The 26,736-nt window shown below is 42.1% G+C and overlaps 1 protein-coding gene across 2 annotated transcripts; it reads right to left on the bottom strand.

Annotated features, from left to right (window-relative positions):
- Positions 1-665: 665 nt before the first annotated feature.
- Positions 666-24,261, bottom strand: TRMT61A (tRNA methyltransferase 61A). Of its 2 annotated transcripts, none has more exons than XM_042048195.1 (4): positions 24,042-24,261; positions 21,046-21,410; positions 10,927-11,193; positions 666-2,076 (listed from the first exon to the last, which is right to left on the bottom strand). In XM_042048195.1, the coding sequence occupies exons 2-4, from the start codon at positions 21,374-21,376 to the stop codon at positions 1,748-1,750; spliced, it is 927 nt and encodes a 308-aa protein (XP_041904129.1). In that variant the 5' UTR covers positions 21,377-21,410; positions 24,042-24,261; the 3' UTR covers positions 666-1,747. The 2 variants fall into 2 exon arrangements, with proteins under 2 accessions (XP_041904129.1, XP_041904130.1); XM_042048196.1 differs by having other exon boundaries at positions 24,101-24,261.
- Between the last annotated feature and the right edge of the window lie 2,475 nt (positions 24,262-26,736).

The following is a 26,736-nucleotide window of genomic DNA, read 5'->3' as shown; positions in this document are numbered from 1 at the left end:
TATCCCTGGAGAACCTTGGGGATCCTCCTTGCTAGTGAATGAGGATCACCTTGAAGGAAGTTAAGAAGAACCTTGTGGTTGAAATTCCCCCTGCTTTCTTCTGGAGTCTCTCAGCAGTGGAGCCATGCTGCTTGGTGGTGATCCCAGCACACACAAACATGTGCACACACACACACATGCACACACATTCTAACACAGCCACCAAACCCACACACAGCGTCGGCAGTTTACTGCATGGCCTGGAGAACATGAGCAGCAGCAGAAAGGGAACTTTCCCATAATTTCTGGGGAAATGGTGCAGTTGTAGGCCAACTTACATAACTGATTTAGCTGAACAGAATTGCTTTCTGCCTTTAATCTGCTCAACAGTTTATCTCTGCTGTCGTGATCGGTTGAGCTCTCTTTAAACCGTTATGGATTAGCGTTCTGCTATAACACGTTAAAAGCTTAGCTTTGTTTGTTTTTGTCAAGAATGGGGGAGGGATATCAGGTTAAATGTTCAGGCAGCAGTTTGTGAATGGCTGTTTTTCTTGCACAGCAATCGATATGCTCAGGTACCGAATGCAAGGCACAGCTAAATGCTTTGAGTGGCAGCACTAGTGGCTGGAAGAGAAATATTTGTGAACTTACTAAATAAGGAAAAAAGAAAAAAAGGAGGAACTTAATAAATTTGCATAATTATTTTAATCTATAAATACAAAATGTAATCCAGCATTCAAACAGTTCATCACACCCCCCACCTCTGTATAGAAGACCAAAGAGTAAATGATCTGAAAACTTAATTAATAAGGCTGGTTGAGGATTTTACTAAGTTTGCATTATTGATGTAATTTGGAGACAGAAATCCTGCCAAAAGCAATCTTTCTGTCATTCAGCTGCAGGAAAACAATATACCATAATGGAAATAAACCACCAAATAACTGGAACCTCATCCACACCACTTACAAAGAGGTGTTCAGATAATATTAGCCAGCTGTTCAGTTAATTTTCACAGTGGATTCATCAACTATGCAAGTGGTTGTTCCATTAGAACATGACTGTATGGATCCAGGTTCAAATTTTGCTACAAACTGATGAGCACAATATACCAATGTAAATTAAATTCAACGATTACCACACTTCTTTGACCTCTGTGTAGTCAAAATGATTTGCAGATGCCAGCCTGGAATGAGTAAGAGGTTGCGTTCCTGAGCGCTGCCAATAATCCACTGGAACACTATTCCAAGAAAACACTGATTCTGTGAACAGTTGTGCTGGGAACCCTATAATCTTGGAACTTTCTTATCTAAAATGGAGGAAGTAGGCACTTTCACATTCTTAAGAGCAACATAGACACTAGAGAAATTTTAAAAATAGTGTCCAGTGGTGCTAGGAAAAAATAAAAACATAAACCCGGGAAAGTAATTCAGAAAAAAAAGGAGGGGAAAATCCAACTCTTTGTAAATTGTCTGTTGTTTGTTTTGCTCTCTTGTGAGAAATCTTAATTCTGCGCATTCCAGTGAGTGGCCATTCGCTATTAATTTATCTTCTTTCTGACAGCAAGTGGAGCACCATTCCAGAGTTTCAACATTCCCTTGATGCTGCTCTGCTTAATGCTTGTGTGCTATTTAAACAAAGCATATTCCAACCAAATCTGACTATATATGGAATTCCCTGACAAGTAAAACTTTGGATGCCATACAAAAAAGAGCCATGAAAACAGAATGCACACAAAAACCCATTCCAGACTGCACAAGCTGGGCATGCACTACACCAGGCTCTTGGTGGCGAAGGTCAGGTACCCAGTGTGCCCAACCACCTCCCTCAGTGGCACGCCACTCTTGAACTGCACAGTCCCTTGCTGCAGATTAGCACACGGGCTACCTTGGTGTGATGGGTTGTTGCTGTCAAAGCCTGTGCTAGAATTATCCTCAGCTGCTTTTCCAAGGTCAGGGATTTGCAAGCTAATTGTCCTTACATTGTACACTCGGAGCAGAATTTCCAAGGTGTTAATTTCTGTAAAACCATATTCTTCCATTGCTAGGCAGGTTCTTTGAACTTGTTCAATGCAGGGGGAGAAAGAGCAGATGCGGCCACCTGCAAAATAAGACAGGTAGTGGAAAAGAGGGCAAAAGCCGAAATGAAGCAATTTTCATCTTTTTTTCAAATTCTCCCAGATGCCCATAGAATTATTATTATACAAAGTGAAAACATTCTTCAAGAAAATCTTCATAAGGCAACTTTGTTGGTTTAAAGCGTCAGCACAAAATCAAACACGGACAACTCTACAGGATGCTTCAGACCCTTTAAAAACAACAACAGCAACTTCATTCATCTTCCACATCCAATGCTGCCCTCGACATTTGTTCACAGTTAAACTGTTAAAGTTGATCCCTTTAGAGCAGTGGCTCTTTTGGAATCATTCTCCAGTGTTCTGGACTGAGGCACCAAACTGCAGTTGGCACGTACACAAAGCCAGAAGTCATTCTTTACACACTGCACAGGGCTAGAGCCCCAGCGTGCCTGCACACGCCCCTGACAAAAGGGGCTGTGTTTAGCTGAGGATGATGGTATGCATGGACAGAATAAAGGGATCTCTCCAGGCCATAGATGGAGTGCTGTTAAGGCTTTACCCTTTTAATCAAGCTGACTAGCATGTCTCCTGAGCATTGAAGTTTACTGGCTATCACATCATGCAGGCTTACAGTAAATGCTGTAAAACTCTAGGACAGGACTTTTAAGTGATAAACTAACACTTGTCTCCTTGTCTGTGCACAGTTCTGATTTTTGATTCTGAATACGGAGTATTAATAGGCCCCCTACACCTTTCTAAGTGATGCAATGTCACCTTAACAGCTGAGAATAGAATGATTCAGATTTACTCTGAAAAGCCACAGCCAAATCAGATCAAAGAATTATAAGGACACTGTCTGCCATAAAGCCAGGGCATGTGCTTTCACCCAGGACACAGTGTCCCCCGAGGCAACTGCCCTTCCTGAAAAGCTTTTGTGCAGGAGGAAGAAACACTGGGCAATGCAGCTTCAGCTATTGTTTCACTTATTACAATTAGATGAAAATGCCTGCTGACCTGATTTACATTCCTTCTCAGTCCTCTCCTGGGCTCATCCAGTCAAACCCTCCAACACCAGTTCATCTAAGTAGTTAAAGAACCCGTACAAGTCAGAGCAAAGCATCCTGCTAAAAACAGAGGCAATGCTGGGACTACACGAAGCCTGCTTTATCTCAAACTCCCCTTTCTTTCCTTTTTCGTTTCTAAAGTCAGATCTCTAAAAAAAGAAAGCATCAGGTCTGAACGCGTCACTGTAGCACTCTAGTTACTGTGCAGCAATGATGTGCTGGGTACTGCCTCGGGAAGAACACTTTCCACAACTATTAATCTACCATACACTAAGTGGGATTTAATTTTAGTCCTCAAATAAAGTCTCTGCACCAAGGGGTTCTTATCATGAATCTTCAGAACAAAGTACCCTGGACAAGTAATTCCCTGGAGTGACAATTAAAGCCCAAATCTAATAATCACCTGCAAAATTAATGCTGGTATGTGTCTTTATGAACCAAGTGTGTTGATGCTGATTTAATTGCACAGCCAGTCTATTAACTCCCATGAAATTGGATTTGTATGGTCATCAGGATGGCCAGCACTACCAAAATGTTCCGGAATCAGACAGCTAATCTTTTCTGGCCAAAGCACTACACACTTCTACCATGCTTGTAGATGTAAAACAGAAGAGCTCAGGAAAAAAAATCTGTTACATAATTAGAAAGCTACTATGATGCACACATGTTATAAAGAAAGAATTTATATTCTTATTGTGTAGGATACTGAACAAATGTCTGACTTAACTAAATGTCAGTTTACAATAACTCTTTGTCTGCAAAGCAAGAATCTGCCGAGAGACCAGAGACTTACTACTACTTCATTCAGGCTTTTTGGTTTTGATGTTTTATATTGCCATAAAAAAGCAATATATATTTACATTTACAGTACGTCTGTTCTTATTTATTCTGACTCTAAGGGTTTGAAGATATGTTTAGGCTTTTGAATTCACATGCTCTGGATTTACAGTCAGAAACTCAAAGCCTGCACACAGCTGTTGCCATACAAGCTGCAAAGCCACCTACGGTTCTTGTCAAGCCTTCAATTAAAGGCAGAGCACCCTCCCTCTTGCCTCGGGCTGGTCAGCTGAGCACAGCACGTCAACACCAAACTTGGTGAAGATTTATCAGGCTGCCTCCTCACAACTGCTGGGGGAAGTAGGGTTACAGAAAACAGGCTTTCAAGTCATTTGGTAGGAAGAAAGCTCTTGCTTGCAGTAGCAAATATCCAGAGGGGAAGCACAAAAAATAATGTTACTTTACTTCCTGTACTGCTGGAAGCTTCTCAGCTGTGAAAGAAGAGAAAACAGTGAACTGCTGGTATTACATCTAAGTGAGACCATCCAATGGGTTTTAGTAGATCTGCCAATTTTGTTTTTTCCCCCTTTCATGCCTATTGTTCTCATTATTTTTATACATCCCTCCCAAATAAATATACCTACGAAGGGCTTAGAAGCAAATCCATCAAGCATCTGTTCTTAGAGATCCTAACAAGTGGGAGAGGGGTCCCCTCTGCTTCTTTCTGTACACACCATCAGGCAGGCAGATCTGACTTGCATTACAGGCTGGAATTATTTGATTAAGCAGATATTAGGAGAGAAGATTGGAAAGCTACAATTAGCAAAACGTTGGAAGGCAAAAATGAAATTGCAGTTCCAGACTGTAAGAGGCTGTCTAAAATAGAAACATTTGGGAAGTTTCAATTCCTATGGTGTGTTTAGACCAGCAAAAAAAAGAGTAGAAAACCAGCACTCAGAAGGACATGCTCATCTGTCCTAGGAGCAGAGACACTGTCATCTTTAACAGAGCAGATGCTTCTGAATTCTGCACACTGTGGACTGCCCTCTGTACCCAGCTGGACTACCAGCTAGGCAACACCCCTTCTGTCACAATCACCAAACAGATATAAATCTAAATTTCAGCATTCACAGTTCTCAAATTCTTTGAGAGCCCTCTTGTCCTTTAGACACCAAGAGGCTTTTAGGGCTTAAAGGACTTGAATATGCATTACTTTGTCTTGCCATGCCAAGGATTCCTTAGTGAATGAAGAAAAGACCTGAACTCCCTCCCTTTCCTCTCCTTGCTAGGGCACGTTGCTCTGTTTGTGGATCACAAAGGGGTGGACTAGACTAGAGAGCAGTGGAAACATCTGAATGGAAACTTTTTTGTACAAATTGGGTTTGTGATTTCTCAGAGCTCTCCTTTTAGGAAAGCTACCGTTCCTATATTTGGTTAATGAGATCTGTGTGTCATCATAAATTGATATAGTAATTATGAGAGATTAATCCTGTTCACATTGGGAAGCTGTGTGAGCTTTTTGATCTGAAGAGCTGTCTAAAAATGTGTTTATTCATGTATAATGCATCTGACAAGTGCTACAGTTGAGGAGAAGAGAATAATGAGACTCTATGAAAGACTTAAGCTTCTTGCTACCTTCAATTTTACAGGGAGTTAGTTTGAAGCATTCAATGGAGAGGTTAAATATCCTGAATCCATAGCCTGGAACAAGCCCACATAGTCCTGGCAGTCATTGTAACCAGCAACAGAGTCGAGAGGATATGAAAATGGAAGTACAATTCAGACTGGAATGATTAGAAAAGCGAGCTTAAGGGAAGGAGGAAATAGAAGATTTTCATCCATATAGCACTGCACATTTCAACAGCCTGTATCTAATTGGTAATTGAGGGACACACCATTGCATCTCTACAAGAGGCCAGTGCCTCCGAAATTGCCAGAAAGTTCCTGTGCAACTCCAACAAACAATTTTGTTTCTGGTTTGTCTGAGCAAGGACTAACATCTCTACCAGCTCTATTTAGCCAGTAAGAGCATTAGCTTTCAAGTGTGGAAAATCTCAGTGCCACCAAATTGACAAGAACTCCAATGATATAGAAAACATGTCCAAGAAATGTGCTCTCACTTGTGTAGGTTATTGTACGTGTCACAAGTGCTCTGACAGGTTCTTTCATCATCCCAGTATTATTCAGAAGATGCAAAAAGAACACATGTAGCGCAGCACCATTAAGTTTTAGGGAAAAGGGCCAGTAATTTTAGAATGATTCTGTGACAAAAAGAATACAGAACAGCATTTTTACCTCTGGCAAAAGAACACAGCTTAGGTTTTGTGCCTTCACTGCATTGTCGTAACTGGAAGATTACGTTACAAAGATCTCAAGGAAGAAAAAAAAAACCACACAGGCATTATCTTTGTGTAGGGGTGAGGCAGGAGAGTCACTGAGCAGCATCACTGTGGCATTTACTCTGTGCTAGTAGGACACTAAAAATACTGTCTCTGCAAAAGGGGACAGAATGTCCTTTAAGTGTGTGTGCTCGTGGGCGATTTGATGTAGCTTCCCTGACAAGTGAAATTAGAGGATTTGGCTGTTGGAAGAAATTAAAGGATGTTTCTTGATTCAGAAAAGAGAATTTTCTCCAAATCACTTGCCAGCTCATTAATAGGAGCTTGATGTGATTTTCTGCAAATGTGACCTTAACCTCTGCACTTGTAGGTGCATCATTCAAAAGGAATTTATTCCTGCTCATTATTATAGGCTGGTAAAAGCATGTAACAAGGAAATTAAAAAATCAGTTGGCTCCATACCGGGGAAGAAAACCTAACAACTTTAAGGATCCTTTCTTTAAGGATCCTTTCATCTCGAACGACTTCCTTCAAACTCTGTAAAACCCAGTAGCTTTGGCTGGCATTCCACAGCAAGGATTTTGATACAGGAATCCTTCTGCTTGACTCTCTAAAAGTGAAAGAATCACTTGTACTTCAGGCCAGGCCCATTGTGTGCACCTGACAGACCCAAGCCAGGGCAATGCCCTCACACGAGATTCAACAACTGGGGCTGGCTCAGCAAACAGCCACTGCTTGGCAAACAGATGAAGCTACTTTGTGCGTTAGCACCTGGTCCTAGATCCCAGGGGGACAGCTCTGCACTAGACCAGATGGCCTCTCAATGTTGAGGGGATATGCTTCAATTTTTAGTTTGTGGATCTTTAACCTCACTTTGAGTTAATTCTCCTTCAAATCAAAGCATGTGCTACACTAGCAAAGGCTGGTGCTGACATTTTAGGAAGCATTTATTGCTTCATCCATTTATTCCAAAACAATATCTTGGGGACACGAGAAATGTTCCCACCAACTGGAGTACCACTCTCACGGGTGGAGAATGACAGCATGCTAGACTGTCAGGCTCCCCTTCCTGCCCCAACACATTCCCTGTGTGTTCCTGAGGCAGCCCAAGCCTGAAAAACATCAGCCTCGATGTCACTCTAGGTGCTCTCAGTGGGATTAAACCCTACCCAGATACCACACGGGTGAGAGCTGTGGCCAGGGATTTGCTCCTCAAAGCCACACCTCAGTGGTTTAAAAATAGGACCATGAATAACCTCTGAAGCTCAAGAAAAATAGCCAGTGGGACTTCCTACATGGACATGGAATTGCAGAAGCCCAAAGAGAGAGATGTTCAAAGTGAACTTTACCTGCAGAGTTTTGGGGGGAGAAGTGACAGCACCGTATTACCTGACTCAGGTGTTATTTAAAGGATCAAAATTCGACAAACTCATTATCTAGGGGCTTTATAATGCTCAAGAGGGAATGGAAAATCTGAATTTAAGAGTAAAATCTTTAAAGAAAGGAAGTAAAAGAGAGGTGGTTTTAATAATTTTGTGACTCAGAGTGTTAAACACCACAAGGAGCAACTTAAAATGCAAGAGGCTAATCCAACCTAATATATGGCTGTAATTTTCCATCCCCCTACCTGAAAATTTAAAATCTGTATGAAAATTATTGTACCAGTGGGTTTCTCCCTCATCTTCCACAGCTTTGGAAGAAATAGACAGTATTTATGAGAGTAGAGTAGGTGGGTGCAGAATTATATTCAAAGCACTACAGTATTCAGCTGTGAGATGACTGTGAGTCAAAAGTTTCAGGGCATTTAAGAATGGTAGAATATTGAGGATATTTTTGTTACCTCACAATTTTTTCATTTTCTTAATGTTTAAAAATTTAGCCAGAAGGGGTTAACATCAACTTTGCAAAAACTACCAAGGTCAGATATTGGGAACAGCAGCTATGACTACAGAAAAGCATTAATCAGCAGATGCTGCAGAAGAAAAACAGTGCAGGTCTGGAAATGAAAGGAAGTTCTGCAGTGCAGCAGTGCCTCAGAGATCCTTCAAGCAGCGTTTCTGCTGGAACTGTGACTGGTGACATCAGCACAAAAGGATGCAGCTGAGATGCAAACCTGAACGTGGGCAGAGAGCATCACCAGAGAACAAGAACCTTCTAGTCACAAACCTACTGTGCCATTTTATTCTTTCAGCTCTTCAGAGGTTGGCCGTGCTTTAAATGGGAGGCCAAGCTGCTGTAAGTAGTGTATTTACAGCATACTGCAAGGCATAACTTGAGTGATAATTGTACTCTGTAAAGAGGATCATTAACACTCAGCCTACCAGGAGCTGCAACTATTCAGGACCTTGAGCTAAAGCAGGAGAGAAAACACTGATCTGATAAGGTTTTGTTAAGGTTGAAAACTCTCCCATACTGTCTCAGCTGAACTCTCTATCACTAGTATTGTGGTTTAAAGGAAGAGAGCACCTAACACTATGTATTGAATTTGCTTAGTTCTGATTTAATTCAAAATACCTTAAGACTTCAGGGACTAAATTACCACTATGTGGCATTATATTTGCTGGCTGTGATATTTGCAGGGCACATCACAACAAAACCCACAGTGTGAACGGTTCACATGTGACCCTATCCAGATCTGAGAGGGTGTGGACAGAAAAGAGTGGAACGACTCATGTCCTGCAGTGATGCTTTTTCACTACAGGAACCCTCAACCCTCGGAAAGGGGTTGAATAACAGCAGAATGTACACAAGCTGTACTGCAGAAGAGCTTTAACTCTGTCAAAACAAAACAAAGGAGCACTGTTAAATTATCTGCCTGTGGTAGGGAAAGGCAAGCAGTTACAGATAACCTTCTGTCATATTTTAGATTTAACAGCTGTAAAAAAACCGTAACAAAACTACCCACATGAATAAAACAGGAAAGTGTGTAAGTTTGTACATATTACTACTACAATCAATTATATTTTATATGAAAAACAGTTTTTGTTTAAATGCAAAATAGCAAAACTTAAAAAAATTCCCCCAGTTAGTCAGGTACCAAGTTGGCCAAGAGAGGAGCCTTAGACCCGGACTAGACCTCAGACATGGGAGGCTGTTTGCAGCAAAAACTGCAGCAAGGATCAGCAACTTTGCCTTTTGAGTGGTTCATAAAGTGAATGACGCCACTTCACAAACACAGAAATGTGGGATTTTGAAGTCTTATTTATACTGCCTAAGCAGATGTAACCTTGTAGCATAGCACAGAAAAGTATAGCCAGATGGTATGGCCAGTTTGGGACTATAATACATTTTCTAGGATTTCAAATGCTCGAGTGAGACGAGGATTCAAAACCTGGAACTGTTCAAGCAGCCCTGCTTAGTATTCTAAGCATGCACCACTTAAATAATTCAAATTGGACTGCGCAATGCAGCGCCTTCTAAGCTGGGAAGTCAGCTGAGTGTTGCGCTCACTAGATTAGATAATTTGAGCATGGGAAGGGCATCGTACAGTGCAGTGATTTTTTTTCCCCCCTTAGGACACACTGGAAAGCTGCTACAAATTGAGCTGTAACCACTGCAGGTACAGAGTGCTAACAAGGCTCACTCTATTTATTCACTTTTTAAAGAAAGTGTGTTATGTGGGTATCACAAAGCTTTCTAGAAAATTTTCAGTAGTAGCTGAGGTAGCCTAACAGCGGGGCTGGTCCTGACTCAGCAAGGCAGTGCACATTCAGTGACCTTAAAGAACAAGCTTAAATCCTGTGATTTCAAGACGACTTAGTGATTCACTTGAAGTCCAGCCTGTGATTATATATTTTAACAAAGAACTGGGCCTTAGCATGTAATTGAGTTTTTTTAAACTCATGTCCCTGCATGGGCACTGTTCAGCACACCATGCTTTCTTGATTAGAAAAGTCACTTTTGTAGATGGAAGCAATTTGGCAAAAGTTATTTCAGATCCATACTATTATGACATTAATTAGAGGAAAACTTATTCCAGGATAAAAGAATTATTTATTCACTGAAGCTTATTTTCCAATGGGGAAAAGATGTATAATAAAGTGATGAAATCTGTGCAAAACCTCAACAGCAGTTCTCACTTGCTGTCACAATCCCAGAGTAACTGGCATAAAATAGAATATCCTTTATGTTCCATTCCCACTGCATCCAATGGCAAACTTCTCACTAGCTCCAACCACAAAGATTTAGGACATAAACTAGCAAGCATATTTAAGTGTAACCACATTTTTTTAACATTACCACTGGGGTGCTCTGTTAAATAGGTACAAATCTGCAATGATGGATATGAACTGAGGCTGAACACCTTTTATACAAACACCTTTCCACTGAATTGCCAAAGAAATTTGCTTTCAGCATTTGTTGTTACTTCTGCTTCCCACACACCTCAGATCTACCAAAATGCAGTGGTATTGACCACTATGGAACTTGACAAAGGTTCAAAGGAGTTTTTATAAACTGCCCATGCTAATTGTAGCAGCTCACATGGGCCTGTAGGAAAAAATTGTTCTTCTCCTTTCAAATCTTCCACTGTAAATTGAAGATGCCTTTTGAAGGTTTTACAGCCTTAGAAATGCCTAGAGACTGACATTGAGAACAGTGATCACACAAAAGAAGGGAGCACATCTAGCGTATGGCTCAAAGGCAGAGATGTGTGCACAGTGCTTCCTGAACAGAAAGAGAAAAACGCAGTTACCTTCAGCTTTTAATGCTGACTTTGCATGTCCTATGGCTTCCCATGGAGATGGAATATCTAGGAACACAGCATCTGCAACGTTTGAGACCCCAAAGCCATTTTTGCAGACATCCTGGTTGGTCACGGTGACCAGGTGCTCCACCCCATGCTCCCGAAACTCCTCCCGCGCCTTCTCGGCCCTTTGTTGGTGGAACTCCACTGTGTACAGGTGCCCAGTGGGAGCCACTGTCCGGATGAGAGCATGGGAGAGGGACCCACTGCCTGTACCTAGAAAAGACAAACAGCTCATGAAATTGAGTTTGTCAGTGCCAAACACCAGAACAAAAGTCTTCTCCATTAGTCTTCCTGCTTGGAACACTTGTTCAAAATTCAAATGAGCACAAACCACTGGTTCAGCTCCTGAAAGAGAACAGTCCCTCCTTCACAAGGAGAGAGGGACTTAGGTGACCTAGGAAACAGTCTTCTGAGTCCTCAAAGCATTCATGAAAAAATCTGGCAAACCCAGGATCTGTCCTATCTCCCCGGAGTAGGAAACTAATGCCAAGGGTCAGCTATAGCTGTAACAACTGCCTCTAGAGAACACGAGGAAGTAAATGCAACAGGAAAAATTCAGGGAAATTAACTGGAGAGGTTTTTTTCGAAGTGTCAGACTCTTCTGGGGTGAAAAGAGATTAAGGCAAATTTTAATGGATTTTCAAAACCTTATACTTCACTAAACAAAGAAAAGATGTTGGCAAGGGTCCGTGCTTGAAAATCCTATTAATATCCATGCAAATAAATGGCTGTCAGTATACAGTTTGCTTTGCACAGATCTCTTAAGAGACATCCTCAACTCCCACTGGAATTACCCAAAACTAAGGCCTCTTGGCTCCTTGCAGCCACACTGATCAAGCACCTGCTTTCACAGGTCACTTACACACATACACACCTACACAAGCTTAACTTAGTCTAACAAAATATACCACAAAATTGTAAGTAACTACAATTACCACATACAAACAGGGACTAACAAGACAAAGATTTTTTTTCCTTGTTTTAGTTTGATAATTTAGGAAACTTACTTTAAATGATCCGCTGGCATATTAAATAGATGAATGACTAATAATGAACATTTTCACTGAAGAAAACACCCATATACCAATTCCCATTGCAAATTGCTCACTCAAGTGGCATTTAACAGAGTAACCCCCCAAATTCAAAATTCCACAGCAACCCCAAATTATCTGTTTATTGATTCATAATTCTGTGCTTGGAACACATTTCTCCTGTAGAAATAAAATCAATTTCTAGCTATTTTCAATAACTGTTCAGCCTGAGGCAAGTTCTTTCAGCTAACATAAATATTGAAGAACTTACAAAGGACAGAATCTGAAGTACAGCAGCTCAGAAACAAGTAGCAAGGAAATTAATTAGGGGGCACAGGGGCTGTCACAGCCGCTTAATTGGCACAGTCCTTTCCATAATCATACAGGAAGTCCAAGTTCACTGGCAGATCCCAGGTTCTTGCCCTCTAGTCACATTAATGGGAGGAACACTGTTATGGCACTGTATTTAATCTGACATCTCTGAAAGGGGAGACATTCAGACTGTAAACAGAGCTCAGGCCCATGTTTGCCACCGGATCAAGCGGCTGTACTGTGGAATCAGCACTGCTCCTCTGCTTCCCTCTGAGAGGGCTCTGACCCAGCGGGCAACCTGGCACCCCCCTGCAGCTTCAGCAGGGCAGATTAGAGGTGGGGGGGGACCTACAGATTTTAGCACTGGCTTCAGAGAGGTCCAAGAGAAGAGAGAAACTTTTACACATATGTATTTAGTAAAGTGAAAATACAGGTATTCAAGGTAGTATTAAAATAAAACAAAGAAAAAGCAAAACACACCTACATGTGCATACATCAAAAATTACCCTGTCATGGCACTTGTAGGACTGAAGTGTCAACATGAACTTTTCCCTGGTCAAAGGACTAATGGTAGCACAGCAGCCATGTGGTTGTGAAAATTCAATGATATATCTGCATAGCAAAGAATTAGTCCATTCATATGTTTTTAATGACAAAAAGCAGGGAGCTATTACTCACAGGATGCTAAAGACTGAAACTCTGCTTTTACATTTCATGCCAAAAGAGAGGATTACACAACTGAGAACTATTGTAAAATGAGAGAATTTAATTGTTTTAACCTCTCAAATGCGTAGTGCTGCACATCTCTCTCTGCTGATCTAAAGGAGTGAACAGGAGGCCTGTCAGCACAGCTGGGCTGTAAGCAGAAGAGGAAGGCAGCTTGCACATGTATCCAGTTTCCTTGTTCATATTCTTTTACATTTTTAATCACTTTCCTTTTAATTCTGCTCTTGAAAATACCACAGAAGATACCATTTGTCTCCTCCATAGGAAAACCCATTAAGTTTTTTGGCTTCTTTTCTGATACTCTTCTTTTATTCACAAACACTCCAAGCCAAACCCTGAACTAAAACCAGGATGTTGGGAGTCACCACTTGCAGGCGTATTACAGACAGAGCTTTTGTTAAACAAGGTTGCCAGGAAGTATTTATTGTTGACTGACTACCACAAACATGAGAACAATACACATGTATCACATTTTAACATATCAAATTCTATCACATTATTATTATTAATGGGAGTATTTCTGAAGATGCTGCCTCTGTAACAACACTCTCAAAACTGCAGGAAACAAGGAACAAGATGGTTATGAATCACCCACCATTGTAAAGTCTCTCTTTAAAAACATATTCTGAACCTGTGACATGATGATGACCCTTAACTTTCATGTGCCCAATAGATCAGCACATTCGATGTGATCCATTAATGTGAGAGTCTGGCATGAGTCCATACCTGCCACAAGCTCTAAAGCCCAATCAGCACTGTCTACCCAAGGCAGGGGGTTCAACCCTATGTTTTTGTGATATTGTAAAAGGGGAAATTAATGTTTTTATTCACCTTCTTCCCTGCAAATCTGCAACATTCAACATTTCTGTCCTCCTGCCACCTTCTCAATTTCTCTTTGTCCTTATTTCAAAATCACTACTGAAAAAAAGCAAAATAGGACTCAAAGAGTCTTAGGCACCAGTTTGGACTAAGTTCTAGTCAGGTACAGGTTTCCTTGGGAATTGAAAGGTATCCTTAGCATGATACAGAATCAGTCAGGACAGCAGCAAAACATGAGGAATACCACTGCAGACATGTACTAGAATGCTACCAAACCAGAAATAGCATACCTGAATTACCTGTATACAAATGAAACAAAAAACTGGATACTCAAAAATTACTGTTTTGCATCAGAAGAGCCAAGACAAGAACTGGAAGAACATCAGCAGATTTTCATTCTCATAGAGGTGCAGTGAAATGCCTGTGTTCCTGATATGACCTAGAAAGCAGAAGGTAAGACAACTAGAACAACCAATTTATAATTTTTACACCAGGATGCTCCCTTTCTGACAACCTGCACTATAAATAGCCTTAGAAACCGTTTGCTCTCTACCACAGGATAATGCCCACTTACCTATTGCACATTAATCATGAATGGACTCTGCAGAAGAGAGGTAAAACAACAACAATTCAAACTGTACTGAAGACAACAGCACAGCTGCTCCTATAGAGCTCACCTAGGTGAGCACTTACGTCATTGCTAATTTTCACTTGGAAAATGTGATGCTCTTTCACATTGACTGTTCTGTGATCTCAAACATCTTAGTCAAAAAGCAGACATCTGCATTGCAGACATTTAATGAGACACCGCAGGGGCCCCAATATGCCACACAAAGCTCAACATCTGAGGAGGCAGCACTGTGCAGGGGCAGCCCAGAGTAAACTAGGAATGGGCTCCACTTCAGTCCAAAGGCAGGAATTAAGCTCCTGTGTTAAACCCACAGGATTTACGTAGCTAATGGCCCTGCACAGATGCAGTATCCTTTCCTTCTTCTTGGGCTCAAGCACATGACATTCTCCTTCTCAATAGGAGAGTGTTTCTGCTCCTCTCCCAAAACAAAGAGAATACTGCAGTTTTAGGATTTCAGTCCTAACAAGTGGACACCTATTGAAACACTCTAGATCAGCACCTACTGATATTTCCTTCTGATTTGCAGACAAGAAAGTATTGATCAGACAAACTTCTCGACTGCCCTGACCTCCAACAGATCTGTTCTTCTCACCCTCTGCTTATTCAAGTGACAGGTTTTCCACAGAGAAGCCACCACATACTTCAGCCATCCTGAGGCAATGTCCACGTTAAAATAATTTCTCACCTTCTCAAAGTAGCAGTGGACAACATCTGAGCTGTTCAAAAATAAGCATGTTCTTTCAGCATAGAATACTGCCAAGACTGAGCATCACCACAGCATCGTGCACAGCACTTAACTGATACAGAATACATGGCACATTTTACACTGTTTTCTGTTTAGTCTGGTTTCCTTATTGCAAAGGATATTTGTCTAATCTCCTGGAATCCTACCCATGCCATAAATATAAGTGACCTGATTCTGTGTTCCACTACGTTTTCTCTTTGCAGGCTATCGCTTAGCTTGTCTTCCCTAGAAATTTCTCATCATAGTACTTCTTTTTAAAAAAAGAGCTACAAATTGTCATTTAGGATCTATAGATGTTTACAACTGTATGTAAGCAAAAGCATTTTGGAATAAAGCTGAATAAGCTCTTAAGTGCATAAAAAGGCTCATATTGCTTGCAAACGGGAAAAAAGAAAAGTATGCAAAGTGTTATTTAATACTGGGTTTCTAAAATATCTAGTAACATTTTAGTAGAACTTAAGCTTCTGATGCAAAATTTGGCTACCTAAGATATTCTGAAATGAGTAAATACAACAAAACAATCACAGTGTTGCTCTATTTGTCTCCTAGCTACGCCACTTAGCCCTAGCAAATAGTAAGATAGGTCATGAGTCAGCCATGAGAACGGAAGGAGCCTCAAAACCAAGGGAAAATTAATCTTGAGAAAGAGCTAACAACTCCACAGCTAAAATCTGTCAGGAAACACTGAACAGATGAAGACTGCTTGCTGTACATGACAAGTTTGTATAATGAATTGTAATGAATATATGAAAAGATATTAAGAATTTGATGGAAATTAACCCAAATATCTTACTGGGAAGATAGTCAAGGGCACGAATCATGGTGGCAGAGGTAAAACACGGGAAGTGCATGGACAGAGAAGGAAGAAGAGAGGGGGGAGAGAATTTCAAGGAGATGAGGTGATGGTTGAAAGAGAAAACAGCTAATCAAGAAGTTCACTTTACAGTCAAGAAGTTCCCTTTACAGAAGATTAGCTTCTCTCCTGCCTATCTGTCAATGACACCATGCTGAAGCAGGCATTTTAGGCAACAGGCTGGAGATCAGAGAGGGCCTCTGCTCACTGACCAGACAGAGGACTTGAGGCAAGGATAGTAGGGAGGTTTTCAAGGCTAGCACTGCCTACAAAAGAATGTGAAGAATTAACTTTTTCTTAGAGATTCAAATTTTTCTTATAGATTCAAAAGTCTGAATTTTTTAGGGAAGAATATTCTACAAAATGGACATAATAGTGTTAAGAACATAGTTAGGTTCAGAGCTGTGTGAAAAGTGTGCTTCGTGGTCAGGTGAAATTACAGGATGAAAGTTGAGTCCAGAAAGTCTGGAAACAAAGGCTTTAGGGTATGAACGGCATTCCTCACCAGCTACATGACAGCCACAACTCTGAATACATTACAGTGATGCCTCATGTGGTCAGAAGTTTGGTTCATAGAATCATCAGAGACTCATAGAATGGTTTGGGTTGAAGGACACCTTAAAGAGTTTCTAGTTCCAACCCATCTGCCTGGGGCAGGGACATCTTTCCAGTAGACCAGGTTGCTCAAAACCCTATCCAGCCTGGGCTACACCACCTCCAGGGATGTGGCATTCACAGCTTCTCTGGGGCAACCTGTGCCAGGGCCTCAGCACCCTCACAGTAATGGGCTTCTTCCTAATATCTAATCTAAATCTACTCTCTTTCAGTTTAAAGCTATTACCCCTTGTCCTATCACTCCATGCCCTTGTAAAATTTCCCCTCCCCAGCTCTCTTGCAGCCCCTTTAGGTACTAGAAGGTGCTATATGAGCTCACTGGAGCCTTCTCTTGTCCAGGCTGAACAACCCCAGCTCTCTCAGCCTGTCTCCATGGGGAAGGTGCTCCAGCCCCCCAATCATCTTCATGGCCTCCTATGGACTTGCTCCAATAGATCCCCATCTTTCTTACTGGCCCCTCTGTTGGGGGCCCCAACACCAGTTCAGTGCTTTGGTATGGCAAGAGAATACTGTGGTTTATGACATTTGTACTGATGAGGTCGGCCTTTCTAATACTTCAAGAGGTGCTATACAAGGAACGGGTTTTCTAATTCTTCTCTCACTCTAACCTGAACAGCTGCGAAGAGGTAGATAAGGGAGACATTAAAAAACACAGACATAATTAGTTTGGGCACATTCCAGAATCAAATTAATACTTCCAAACTTTGGTCTGTAGTGTACACTAAAAACAAAGCTGCCAACAATTTACATGTCCTTATGACACAAAAACTGTAAAGACATGAGCAGTATTTGTCAAAAAGTCTATAAGCACTTCAGAAGAGTCGTAAGCATAAGGCTGACTTGCTGGGACTCCACAATAAACTCTGAAACATTTATTAAGTATCCATTAATCATTAAGTCCTCATTACTTTTTTATGAGTGTACTCTTTGACAAAATCTATACCCAGGCTGTGAGTTTGAAAATTTCGTAATTGTTTTTGAGAAGCTCTAGTGTAAGGCTGGGTGGGAGCTCCTGTTACTCCTTCTCTGAGAAACCATGAGGAGCCAGAACACCGCTCTCAGCCTTCAGAAATCCAGTCCCTGAGCTCAGAAACCCATTGCTGTGTGGCAATGAATAGGGTTTAGCAATTTTTAATTTGGGATTTAGCTGAAGGGAAACAAAAAAATCCAATTAACATTTTTGCTCATGTGAGTCCAATTTTGTGAATGCTGAAGGATCACTGGGATGGTGGTTAAAGTACTTTTGACTAAATTACGTTTTGTCTAAATACTCTGCTCCATCAAAGCCAAAATATTTTTGAGATTTATCAGATTAAATGAGGTTTCACATGCTGTACTATTAGGACAGTCACTCTTATGTCTCACCATGGAGAGAGGACAGTAAAAAAGCTTTGATGTGTGGGGACTGGAAAGAAGGGACTTTTTTTTGGAAAAAATATTTGAAAGGTTTCATATTGGTTCCCAGGTAGTATCAAAAATAAATGTAAACTCCTCAAAATCAGCTGTCAAATGGAAATATTATCCTACAGGGAGCCTAGCCTGGGAAGTTGACATCAAGACTAGATTTGGAGAGTGGGGTGACACAAAAGTGAAAGATTTAGCCTTTTCCATTATCTAGGCATTGCTGCACATGCAATAAACACAAATGGGATTATTAGAGTTACCTGACAAGAATGAAATTTTCATACTATTGGGCTACTCATAGCAGGAATTTAAGCAGCTATTTTGAGTCTCATAGTTCTGGAAAGATGGGGCAGTTAAAAACTGTATCCAGGTGGGGAATTCCTCAGAGCAGGGACCAGTATTTCAAAAAGATCTTAGCTCTAGTAACAGTGCTAACAGTTTTAAAACTCAACATACCTTTATAAATTAGAAATTAGCAGAAGACAGAAAAAGGATCATATTCCTACACCTCCATGTCATCAGGCAGATGCAGAGCCTCCTTATAGCCTCCTCAACAGAGTATGCCTGGGTCATTTTAATTATGCATGTACTGCTGACAAACTTGTTCTTTATGTGTTTATTAGAGAGGATTAAAAATAGCAAAAATTGTATTAATATGTTTGTATCTTCTAGGACAAATCATGACTAATCAATTTAAACTATATGATTAAAGTGATATAAAATCAAGCCTTCTGGTTACTCTACTCCATTTTTATTATCACATGCAGAGTATCATTTATATTCACAACATTTTCACATGACACAGAGGGTATTTCATCTTACTTTTTCAATCATTTCTTCTCACAGTTGTGGAGACTAATTCAAAATTCTGCTTGCTTACAAAGGCTAATACAGGACACACTTCCACAGTCGAGTTAGTAAGACAAGAGGAAAAGAGCCCAGCTTTTTTTACAGAGCCTGCTTTGCCAGTCAGTACAGCAACTGTGTATGTAAGTCCAAATAATAAAAAGGACAGACCTCTGTGCTAATTAATGCTCAAAATACACCTAAACCCAGCACCAGCAGGAAGCAGACTCAAGAGTCTTACTAGACCAGATTTCCTGTCGTTCTACTCATCATCACTGGGCTGGCTCTGTCTAGCCCACAAAAGGTTAATTTAGAGCTAATGATTTTGGATCACCAAATACCACCGAATTTAGGATGGCACCAAAGCAGGCTACATCACCACACCGGAGGCTCCAGTCAACACCTGTCAAGTTTTTAATTCAAAGTAAATCTGCAGTAAGCTCTCTTGCTTCAAGGTTAGCCAGACGGATTTGTTGCAGTACTCTTTCTTCTTTCCTTTCTTTGTGGACAGTGAACCTTGCAAGCAATACAAGCATAAATACAGCAGTAAAACTGTTCACTTTGCCTAGAAAGCTGAAGTTGCAATACATTGATAGTACAGGCATTAAAATGAACCTGGTGACAGTTTCCCATTAGGCAAAAAGGATTGTTTGTGGCTACGACTTTTGACTCACAACATTTTTGGAAATGGAGTGTTTCCATTTCTTAGCTGTTTAGATAAGCAAGAGATTAAACATTTTCATCCTCTCTAGGCACCTTTGACATTATTGAAAATATTTTATGTACAGCTCTGTATGTTTGACTACTCCAAGTGAGACAGGACATGGAGCAATTAAAATTCCCCCCCCCGCCCCAATAATTTGTTATTTATTTTTCCCATCCTGTCTAAACATAGCAGGAGGGGAAGAGCTGATGAATACAGCAACTTGCCATGACAAAACTAAAAATGTCTAATCATCCTACAAACCAAACTACAAACTCATAGGACCCAACCGTTTTCAGAGTATCAGAGGCTTCTGCACAGGGCTTTGCCTGCTTCAAGTGCTGCTGTACAGCAGGCAGCTCAACGCACTGCCTGGTTCTTAATGGGTGAAACTGGATGCAGAGATAAGTGGTGTTTCAGTTGTGCTGGAAAGTGGTCATTATGCCTGAAAAGCTGCCCAAAATTATGCATGAGTGGGAACAGTAAATGGTAAGCGCAAGAAAGTACAGTGCATCACAGTCCTGTCATACTGGTCCTTTGCCATATCTAGGCTTGAGAAGTGTATGAAACTGCTTCATAAAAATGCTCAGCCAGAAAAAACAAGGGCAAACTACCTCAGTTCCTATTTCTCCAAACCACCGAGATTCACTCAAATCAAGCAAGCCTCACAGTGCCTGTAGTAATAGTTATGAAGACATTATAAACTTTATGTAACCAAGAAATCATTTATATTGAATTTCACTCCTTACTTCCGTATCAAGCAAAATCACAAAAGGTGTAATAAATTAAACCAAGTTTAGAAACAAAACACAGCCCTGTGGTGAACACATCATCCATTGTATTATATCAGGGATTTTGCATAAGGTTGTGGTGCTACAAGTAGATTACACTTGGGAAGAGAAGAATGAAATTCATGTACTTACATGGCAAATATATATAAATACTGCCAATTTATTTCTCTTATTAGTTCAGCACCCTATCACCAGAGTCTCTTTCACCAGATTATCTCAACTATGTTCTCTGAACTGCAAATTCAAAGCTGGAATCTTGATTCAAATCATGTATTTAAAAATATTTTTTAAGTACTTAACAACAGTTTTAGACAAGCGAAATGAAAATGTTTACGTATTTCTTCTAAGAAGATGAATTAACCAAACACATGCTGAGAGGTATAGCCATACATGACAACATCAATTTTTGAAGAAACAGCAGCTGATAACATGTGCACACGAAACAGAATTCTTCAACATGTGGGCAGGGAGAATTGTATCACAGTTGAAAAAAAGTGCAACTTTTTGCAAAATACAAAGAAAATCCTGTTTTTTCATGAAAGTGTTGGTGTTAGTTCCTAATAAAGGATTTCAACATAGTAATTGTTACCTGATTCACATACTATGGAGCCTGGCTTCAGTTCCAACATCATGGTGATTAGAGAGATGTCAGTGGAATACAGAATCTGCGTCCTGTGCGGGAGATTCATGGTCCACAGTTCTGGAGTTGGATGAAGAATGAACACCCATCCTCCTTTACTGCAGGTCACTTTGGAGCCATACTTCTTGCCTATGAGGTCTGTGGAATGCCTGATGACCCCATACTTAGTCTGTGTTACAGTTCCATGCTGGACTTTCACAGGAAACATGGACTCGTGGCCCAAGAACACAATAGCTGTGTCACCATCCTTTATCGTATCTCTGTATTCAACAAAACTCATTGTGACAGTCTTGTTGCTGACTGATGATTGTCACCTAGAGAAGAATAAATATGTCAGGATAATTTCACAGGACCACAATGGAGCTGAACCTACAGACATAAACCCAAGTAATTTTATTTTCTCCAATACAGAACAAAACCCCACTGTGCAAATAAGACGTTAGCAAGAGAGCTCCAGGAAGTTCAGAGACCTGCATCCACTGTACTCTTGATCCAATTACAATCAATGGAAATATCCCACAGATTTGAACATAACAAGTATTTTTCCTGGTTTATGGCACATTTTAAAGAAAAACCGAGAAATACATCATTATTTACTCAGCCTGCTCCACAATGCTACTGCAGGTTACCACCAATTTCAGCATCCTGCTCAATTACAGTTCATGAGCACTCAGAGCATGTTATTAAGTAGTAACTTCTATTCCCATCTTCTTGCTTATTTCTTGGTGATTTACAACACAAAGACATTCTGCTACTTGCCTGGACCTCAATCACCAGCTATTAGGAACACTAACAAAAGTATACTTGAAAGTTTTCCAAATGAACGTTTAGAGATAGGCTAAAGGCATTAATTTATGCATACACTTGACTAACTACATGGAAAAAAAAAATTGTGGCCTTTAATTTGCTATTGGGGGTGCCAAGTAATTGTCTGGGAAGTGATATCCGCTACAACTAAATGTAAACAACCATTTGCAAGCTAATGCAAACAGCTGAATCACTTCAGCCCCGTGGTCTCAGGGCTGTTTTAGAGAATTACAATTAAATTTTGATGGCTTTGAGAAGACAATCTAGAAATCAGAAGGCAGCTTACAATGAAACCTGAAGTTGCCTTTCAGATAACGCAGCTAACTATCTAAGCTACAGGTTGATCAGTTCATGCAAGAATTGTTTAATGAAGTAATAGGGATCCCAAAGTTAGAAATTAAAGCCTATGCCAGAAGGCTTTGAAAGTCAGATTTTTGGTACATCATCCCTGGCAGAATTAAAAGCAGCGTTACTTTTCGTTTCAGAATAATTACTGAATTGCAGTACTTTTGTACTGAATATTTAACAATTTGGTCCTGCTTCACCATTTTAATTAAAAACGTTCAGTTCTCAAATTGTAGTCTGGTTTTGCTGACCAGAACTCCATGTACCTCAATTTGCTGTTAAGAAGCTAGATTTGTAATTTTTCCACTGAACTCACTGAGGTTGATAAAACAGATGTGCTTGTGGCCGAAACTTCCAAAGTTTATGACATGCTTATTGCGTAAGGTGTTCAGATGCCAAGGCAGAAGAGGCTTGTCTGGACATATGGTGAAATAGCAAAAAAGGCATCCCATGAATTCAGAAATGTATACATAAAGGACTTTGTGAGACAGAACAAATGCTGTGTTTTATAGCTTACACCTTATGATTATGTTCACGTCTTAATCTTTCATAAATGATACTTATAGTTCTCATTCCAGATACTATTAATGCAGTGCAGTTTTCAGCTCTCATAAGTGTCATTTGAAAGGACCTCAAATGGAAGCCATTTCTTTCACAGTATTTACTGCACTTACACCCATGTGCAAAAGAACATTCCTGCAGAAGGCCTGCAGGAACACTGACTGAACTCTCCCTATGATTACACCAACTGGCTCCCAGCTTCCTTGCCTTCCTTTGAGCCACTACACTTACCATAGCTAATTGTCACAGAAGTGAATCACAGAATCATCAAGGCTGGAAGGGAACCTTTAAGATCACCAAGTCCAGCAAGTCCATCCATGTCAATGCACACTGACATCCCAAGTGACACATCTCTCAGGCTCAGACCTCACCTGGCACATTATATTCATACACTTGGGGTAAAATTGGCATCTGTGAGGAATTTTGGAAGTTTCTTTGCCTCACCCCTTGTCAAGGAGCAAAGTGAGCTACAACCACTTGAAATACTTCCCATTCCGTGGCAGTGCAGAGGCTCCCGCACTGTTACATTTCTCCCGGAGCAGCACACGCAGGGGATTGGTGCAGCACCGCTGTTGCCACACGCTGTGGGGGGAATTGGCGATGGGGGGGATGGCAGTGGCGGGAAACTGAGGCGGTGCCCCCCTGCCACGGGGTCAGGACTTTCCTGTGGGATTGCCACGGCTGCAGCGACCTAAACCCAACGCCCCAGGCCATCCCTCGCAGCCTCACAAACTAAACAACTAACACGATTCTGTGTTCCCACGCACACACCTCTCTCCCCTGACCAGATCCCACAGGGAGCTCCTGCAGGCTACCCCCTTCCCCCTCCTGAAGCCTGGCTGCAGCCGAGGTAGGCACAGCCGGGGTAGGCACAGCCCCCTCACCGCCCAGGCACACGCACACTGGGGAGTCGCTCCCTGCCCCCGCTCAGAGCTGACCCCGGTGCCGGGGCCCCCCTCAGCCCCCTTCCGTAGCCCGAGGACGGTAACGCGCCTCCTGCACCCTAGCAGCTCCTCAGCCCGTCCCAGCGGACCCGGGAACCTCAGCTGCGGGAGAGTGAGAAGCACGGACTGGACAGGGAAGGGGTGAGAGGTGGGGGATTCGTCTGCGAGAGAGCAGCGTTAACCCGTGACGGCCGCGGGCGCCGGCTCCGCGGGGGAGGAACGCCATCGCCCCAGCGCCCCGTGTCCCCCCGGCTGCCACCGGCTCTCCCCGTGCCCCCGAGCCGTTACCTCCCCAGGCCCGGCCCGACCCGGCCCGGCTCTCCTCACACGCGGAGCCCGCCCAGCACCTCCTTCCGCCCCGGTCGCAGGTTGCTGACGCTCCCGCCGCCTCCGCCCCCGTCAGCCGTGCCTGGAGCCGGGGACTCGCCGCCGCCTGTACCCGGCGCGTTCAGACCAAGTTCCTCCAGCCCCATCGAGGCGCCCGTTTCCCTCAGCCTGTCATGCCCACAGTCCCATCGAAGCATCCATCCCCCTCAGCACACCCGCCCCCTCAGCCCCATCGAGGCGCCTGTCCCCCGCAGCCCTATGGTGACTGCCCCCGCCCCATCCTCTCAGCGCTCCTTGCTGGCTCCTGAGGAGTGCGGACGGTCACTGACGACCTTCAGCAGCCCCCCCGCCCCCGGCACCCCGGCGGGGTGTTCCTGGCAGTGAAACTTGAGGGGGCCCAGTGGGTCACTGTGAAAAGCCATCATGGGGACTGATAGCCCCAGGGGGAACTTGGTGTTTATCACCCATTAAACGTGTGGGGTGTTTCGAGGGCCACCGCCAGCAGGGCTGAAGCCCCTTCCCCTGGTAATGATTCTGCCTTTGCCATTGGCAGACCTGGGTCTTGCCTCCAGGGCCCAGGCAGGCAGCTTCCAGAAAGATCCACATGCCCTTCCCCCAAGGCACCCTCAGGGAAAGGCAGCTTGAGGCCAAGCAAGCTCTTCACAGGGGTTTCATAAGGCTGGTGGAGAAACCACACTGCACTGAAACTCAGAAGCAGCAGAATTGTTATCTAACCCCCTAACAGCATGGTACTAACTCCTACTTCTGTCTCGTGTTTAGGATTGAAGTGATGTGGAGAGCCCTGCCTGCCCTGGTGGTACGGGGGCTGTAGTCAGGAGGCAAGGAGGAGCAAAGGAGGAGAATATCTCCTCATCTTCTGTTCACAACAAGCCCAGGCCACCTGGCATGGGAGCGGTATGGGCATAGCAGGGAGCATGTGAATCACCCTGGACGTGCAGGTAGTGTTCCCGGCTAAATCAGATAACACTTTGTACTGTGCTGCATTCACCAGTAACCTGCAATACACAGTAATGGAGAAAAAGTCATCCTTTCACAATCACAAACACAGTAACGGAGAGCTGTTTAGATGATGATCTGTGATTTTTTAAGTTAATGTATAAGAGGTTTTTTTCCCATTACCTTCAGTGAGAACATATTTTTTGTTATGGTGTTGACCTGCCCATAGCATAATTGCAGTAGTCTTTGTTAGTTATGAAACTCTCCTCCATCTAATCTAAACATAATGTATGCAGTTTCAGAGGTTTCTTAAACTGCAAACTCCTACTCAGCTGTTTTTCTGACTGGCAATCATGGCTCTACTGTGCCTTTATATTTGCACCCACTTCGTTTAATTTTCTGTCATTTTTAGTGTCATTGGTTATATTTGTCATTGTTTATGTTCTCATGTCCTTTCTTTCCCATGATGGGCTGCTGTTCAGATCACTGTGGGCCTGACGGTATGCAAGATTGAGACACTCAGCAACTCCTCATGTCCACAGGCACTCAGCTCACTGGAAACAATCAGTAATTTTCAACAGACTGCCTACAGTGAGAAAAAATACACCAAGGATAATAACTAAGCAAATATATTTTAAGTGATAAATGGGAAGAGAAGTTTCATTTGACAAGTTAAGCAGATGCAGCTATGGCCAATTTCTTTAATCTACCAGTACATGAGTGTTATGTTTAATTTTCAAGTGGTGTTTAGTTGTAGATTAGGAATTGGAAACAATTCAGTTGTTCACAGCAAACCACCTACTCTTGCTGTTTCCTAATTTGGAATATTCTTCTGTGTTTTCAAGACGATGTTTATCCCCTAATTCTTCAGGTTCATATTACGTTCATGCAAGTAATTTCAGAAGACACATTCACTAACTAACACCCATCTCCTCTTGCACTTGTACACCACACAACATTTATAATTAAGCCTCTTAGGAAGTTAGCTGCATGGCCCATGATTAATTTCCCTTAATTCTTCATTGTTAAAGCTCAGTTCAAAGATCCCTGGAGTAATCAGCCCACCTTTCCATCCGGAAATGTAGCATATAAATCAGTATTCACTAAGATTCCATCCCAGCATGGAAAGCGAGTATTCGTGCCTTTATCACAGTCTAACAGGCCATACAGGCTTATCCAAAGGGAGTGTTTCCCAGCAGATGAGGCAGATAAAGCGGGTGATCAGAGGCTGTTGACACAGGGCACAGCATCTGTAATTAAGTCACTAGGGAAGCTGGCACTGAATGCTGTGACCAAGATAGCATCCAATTTACACACAGCTTTCAGCAAATCTTAAAATGCTGTCTGAGTAAAACCCAGCCACTTCTGACTTCCTGCATGCTAGAAATTTGTCAAATAGTGGTGAGAAAAGGTGGGTAGAGGGCGCATTGTTTATCAAACATGTAAATTGGATATATTTTAGTGGTTTTACGTTCGTGACTCTCTTTCCATGTCACCCAAGTTCTGTGAAGAAGAGGTGTGTGTTTGTGTTGGAAGTTTAATGTATGGCACACTGAGACTACTTACTACCTGCTTACCATGACTGGTATTCCCTGTTCTGCAAGACTGGGAGAGAAAGAGCATATCCAATGAATAGAAATGGATCCTTGGGTTTTGGATCTTGAGGTGACCTTGACTCCACAAATCTCCTGAACAATTA

The sequence above is a fragment of the Corvus kubaryi genome, unplaced genomic scaffold (assembly GCF_017639235.1).
Source record: "Corvus kubaryi isolate FWS band 111438036 unplaced genomic scaffold, C.kubaryi_AGA036_p1.0 66, whole genome shotgun sequence".
Lineage (NCBI taxonomy): Eukaryota > Metazoa > Chordata > Aves > Passeriformes > Corvidae > Corvus > Corvus kubaryi.
Note: the sequence above shows the minus strand (reverse complement) of the source record. Positions and strands in the feature narration are given on the sequence as shown.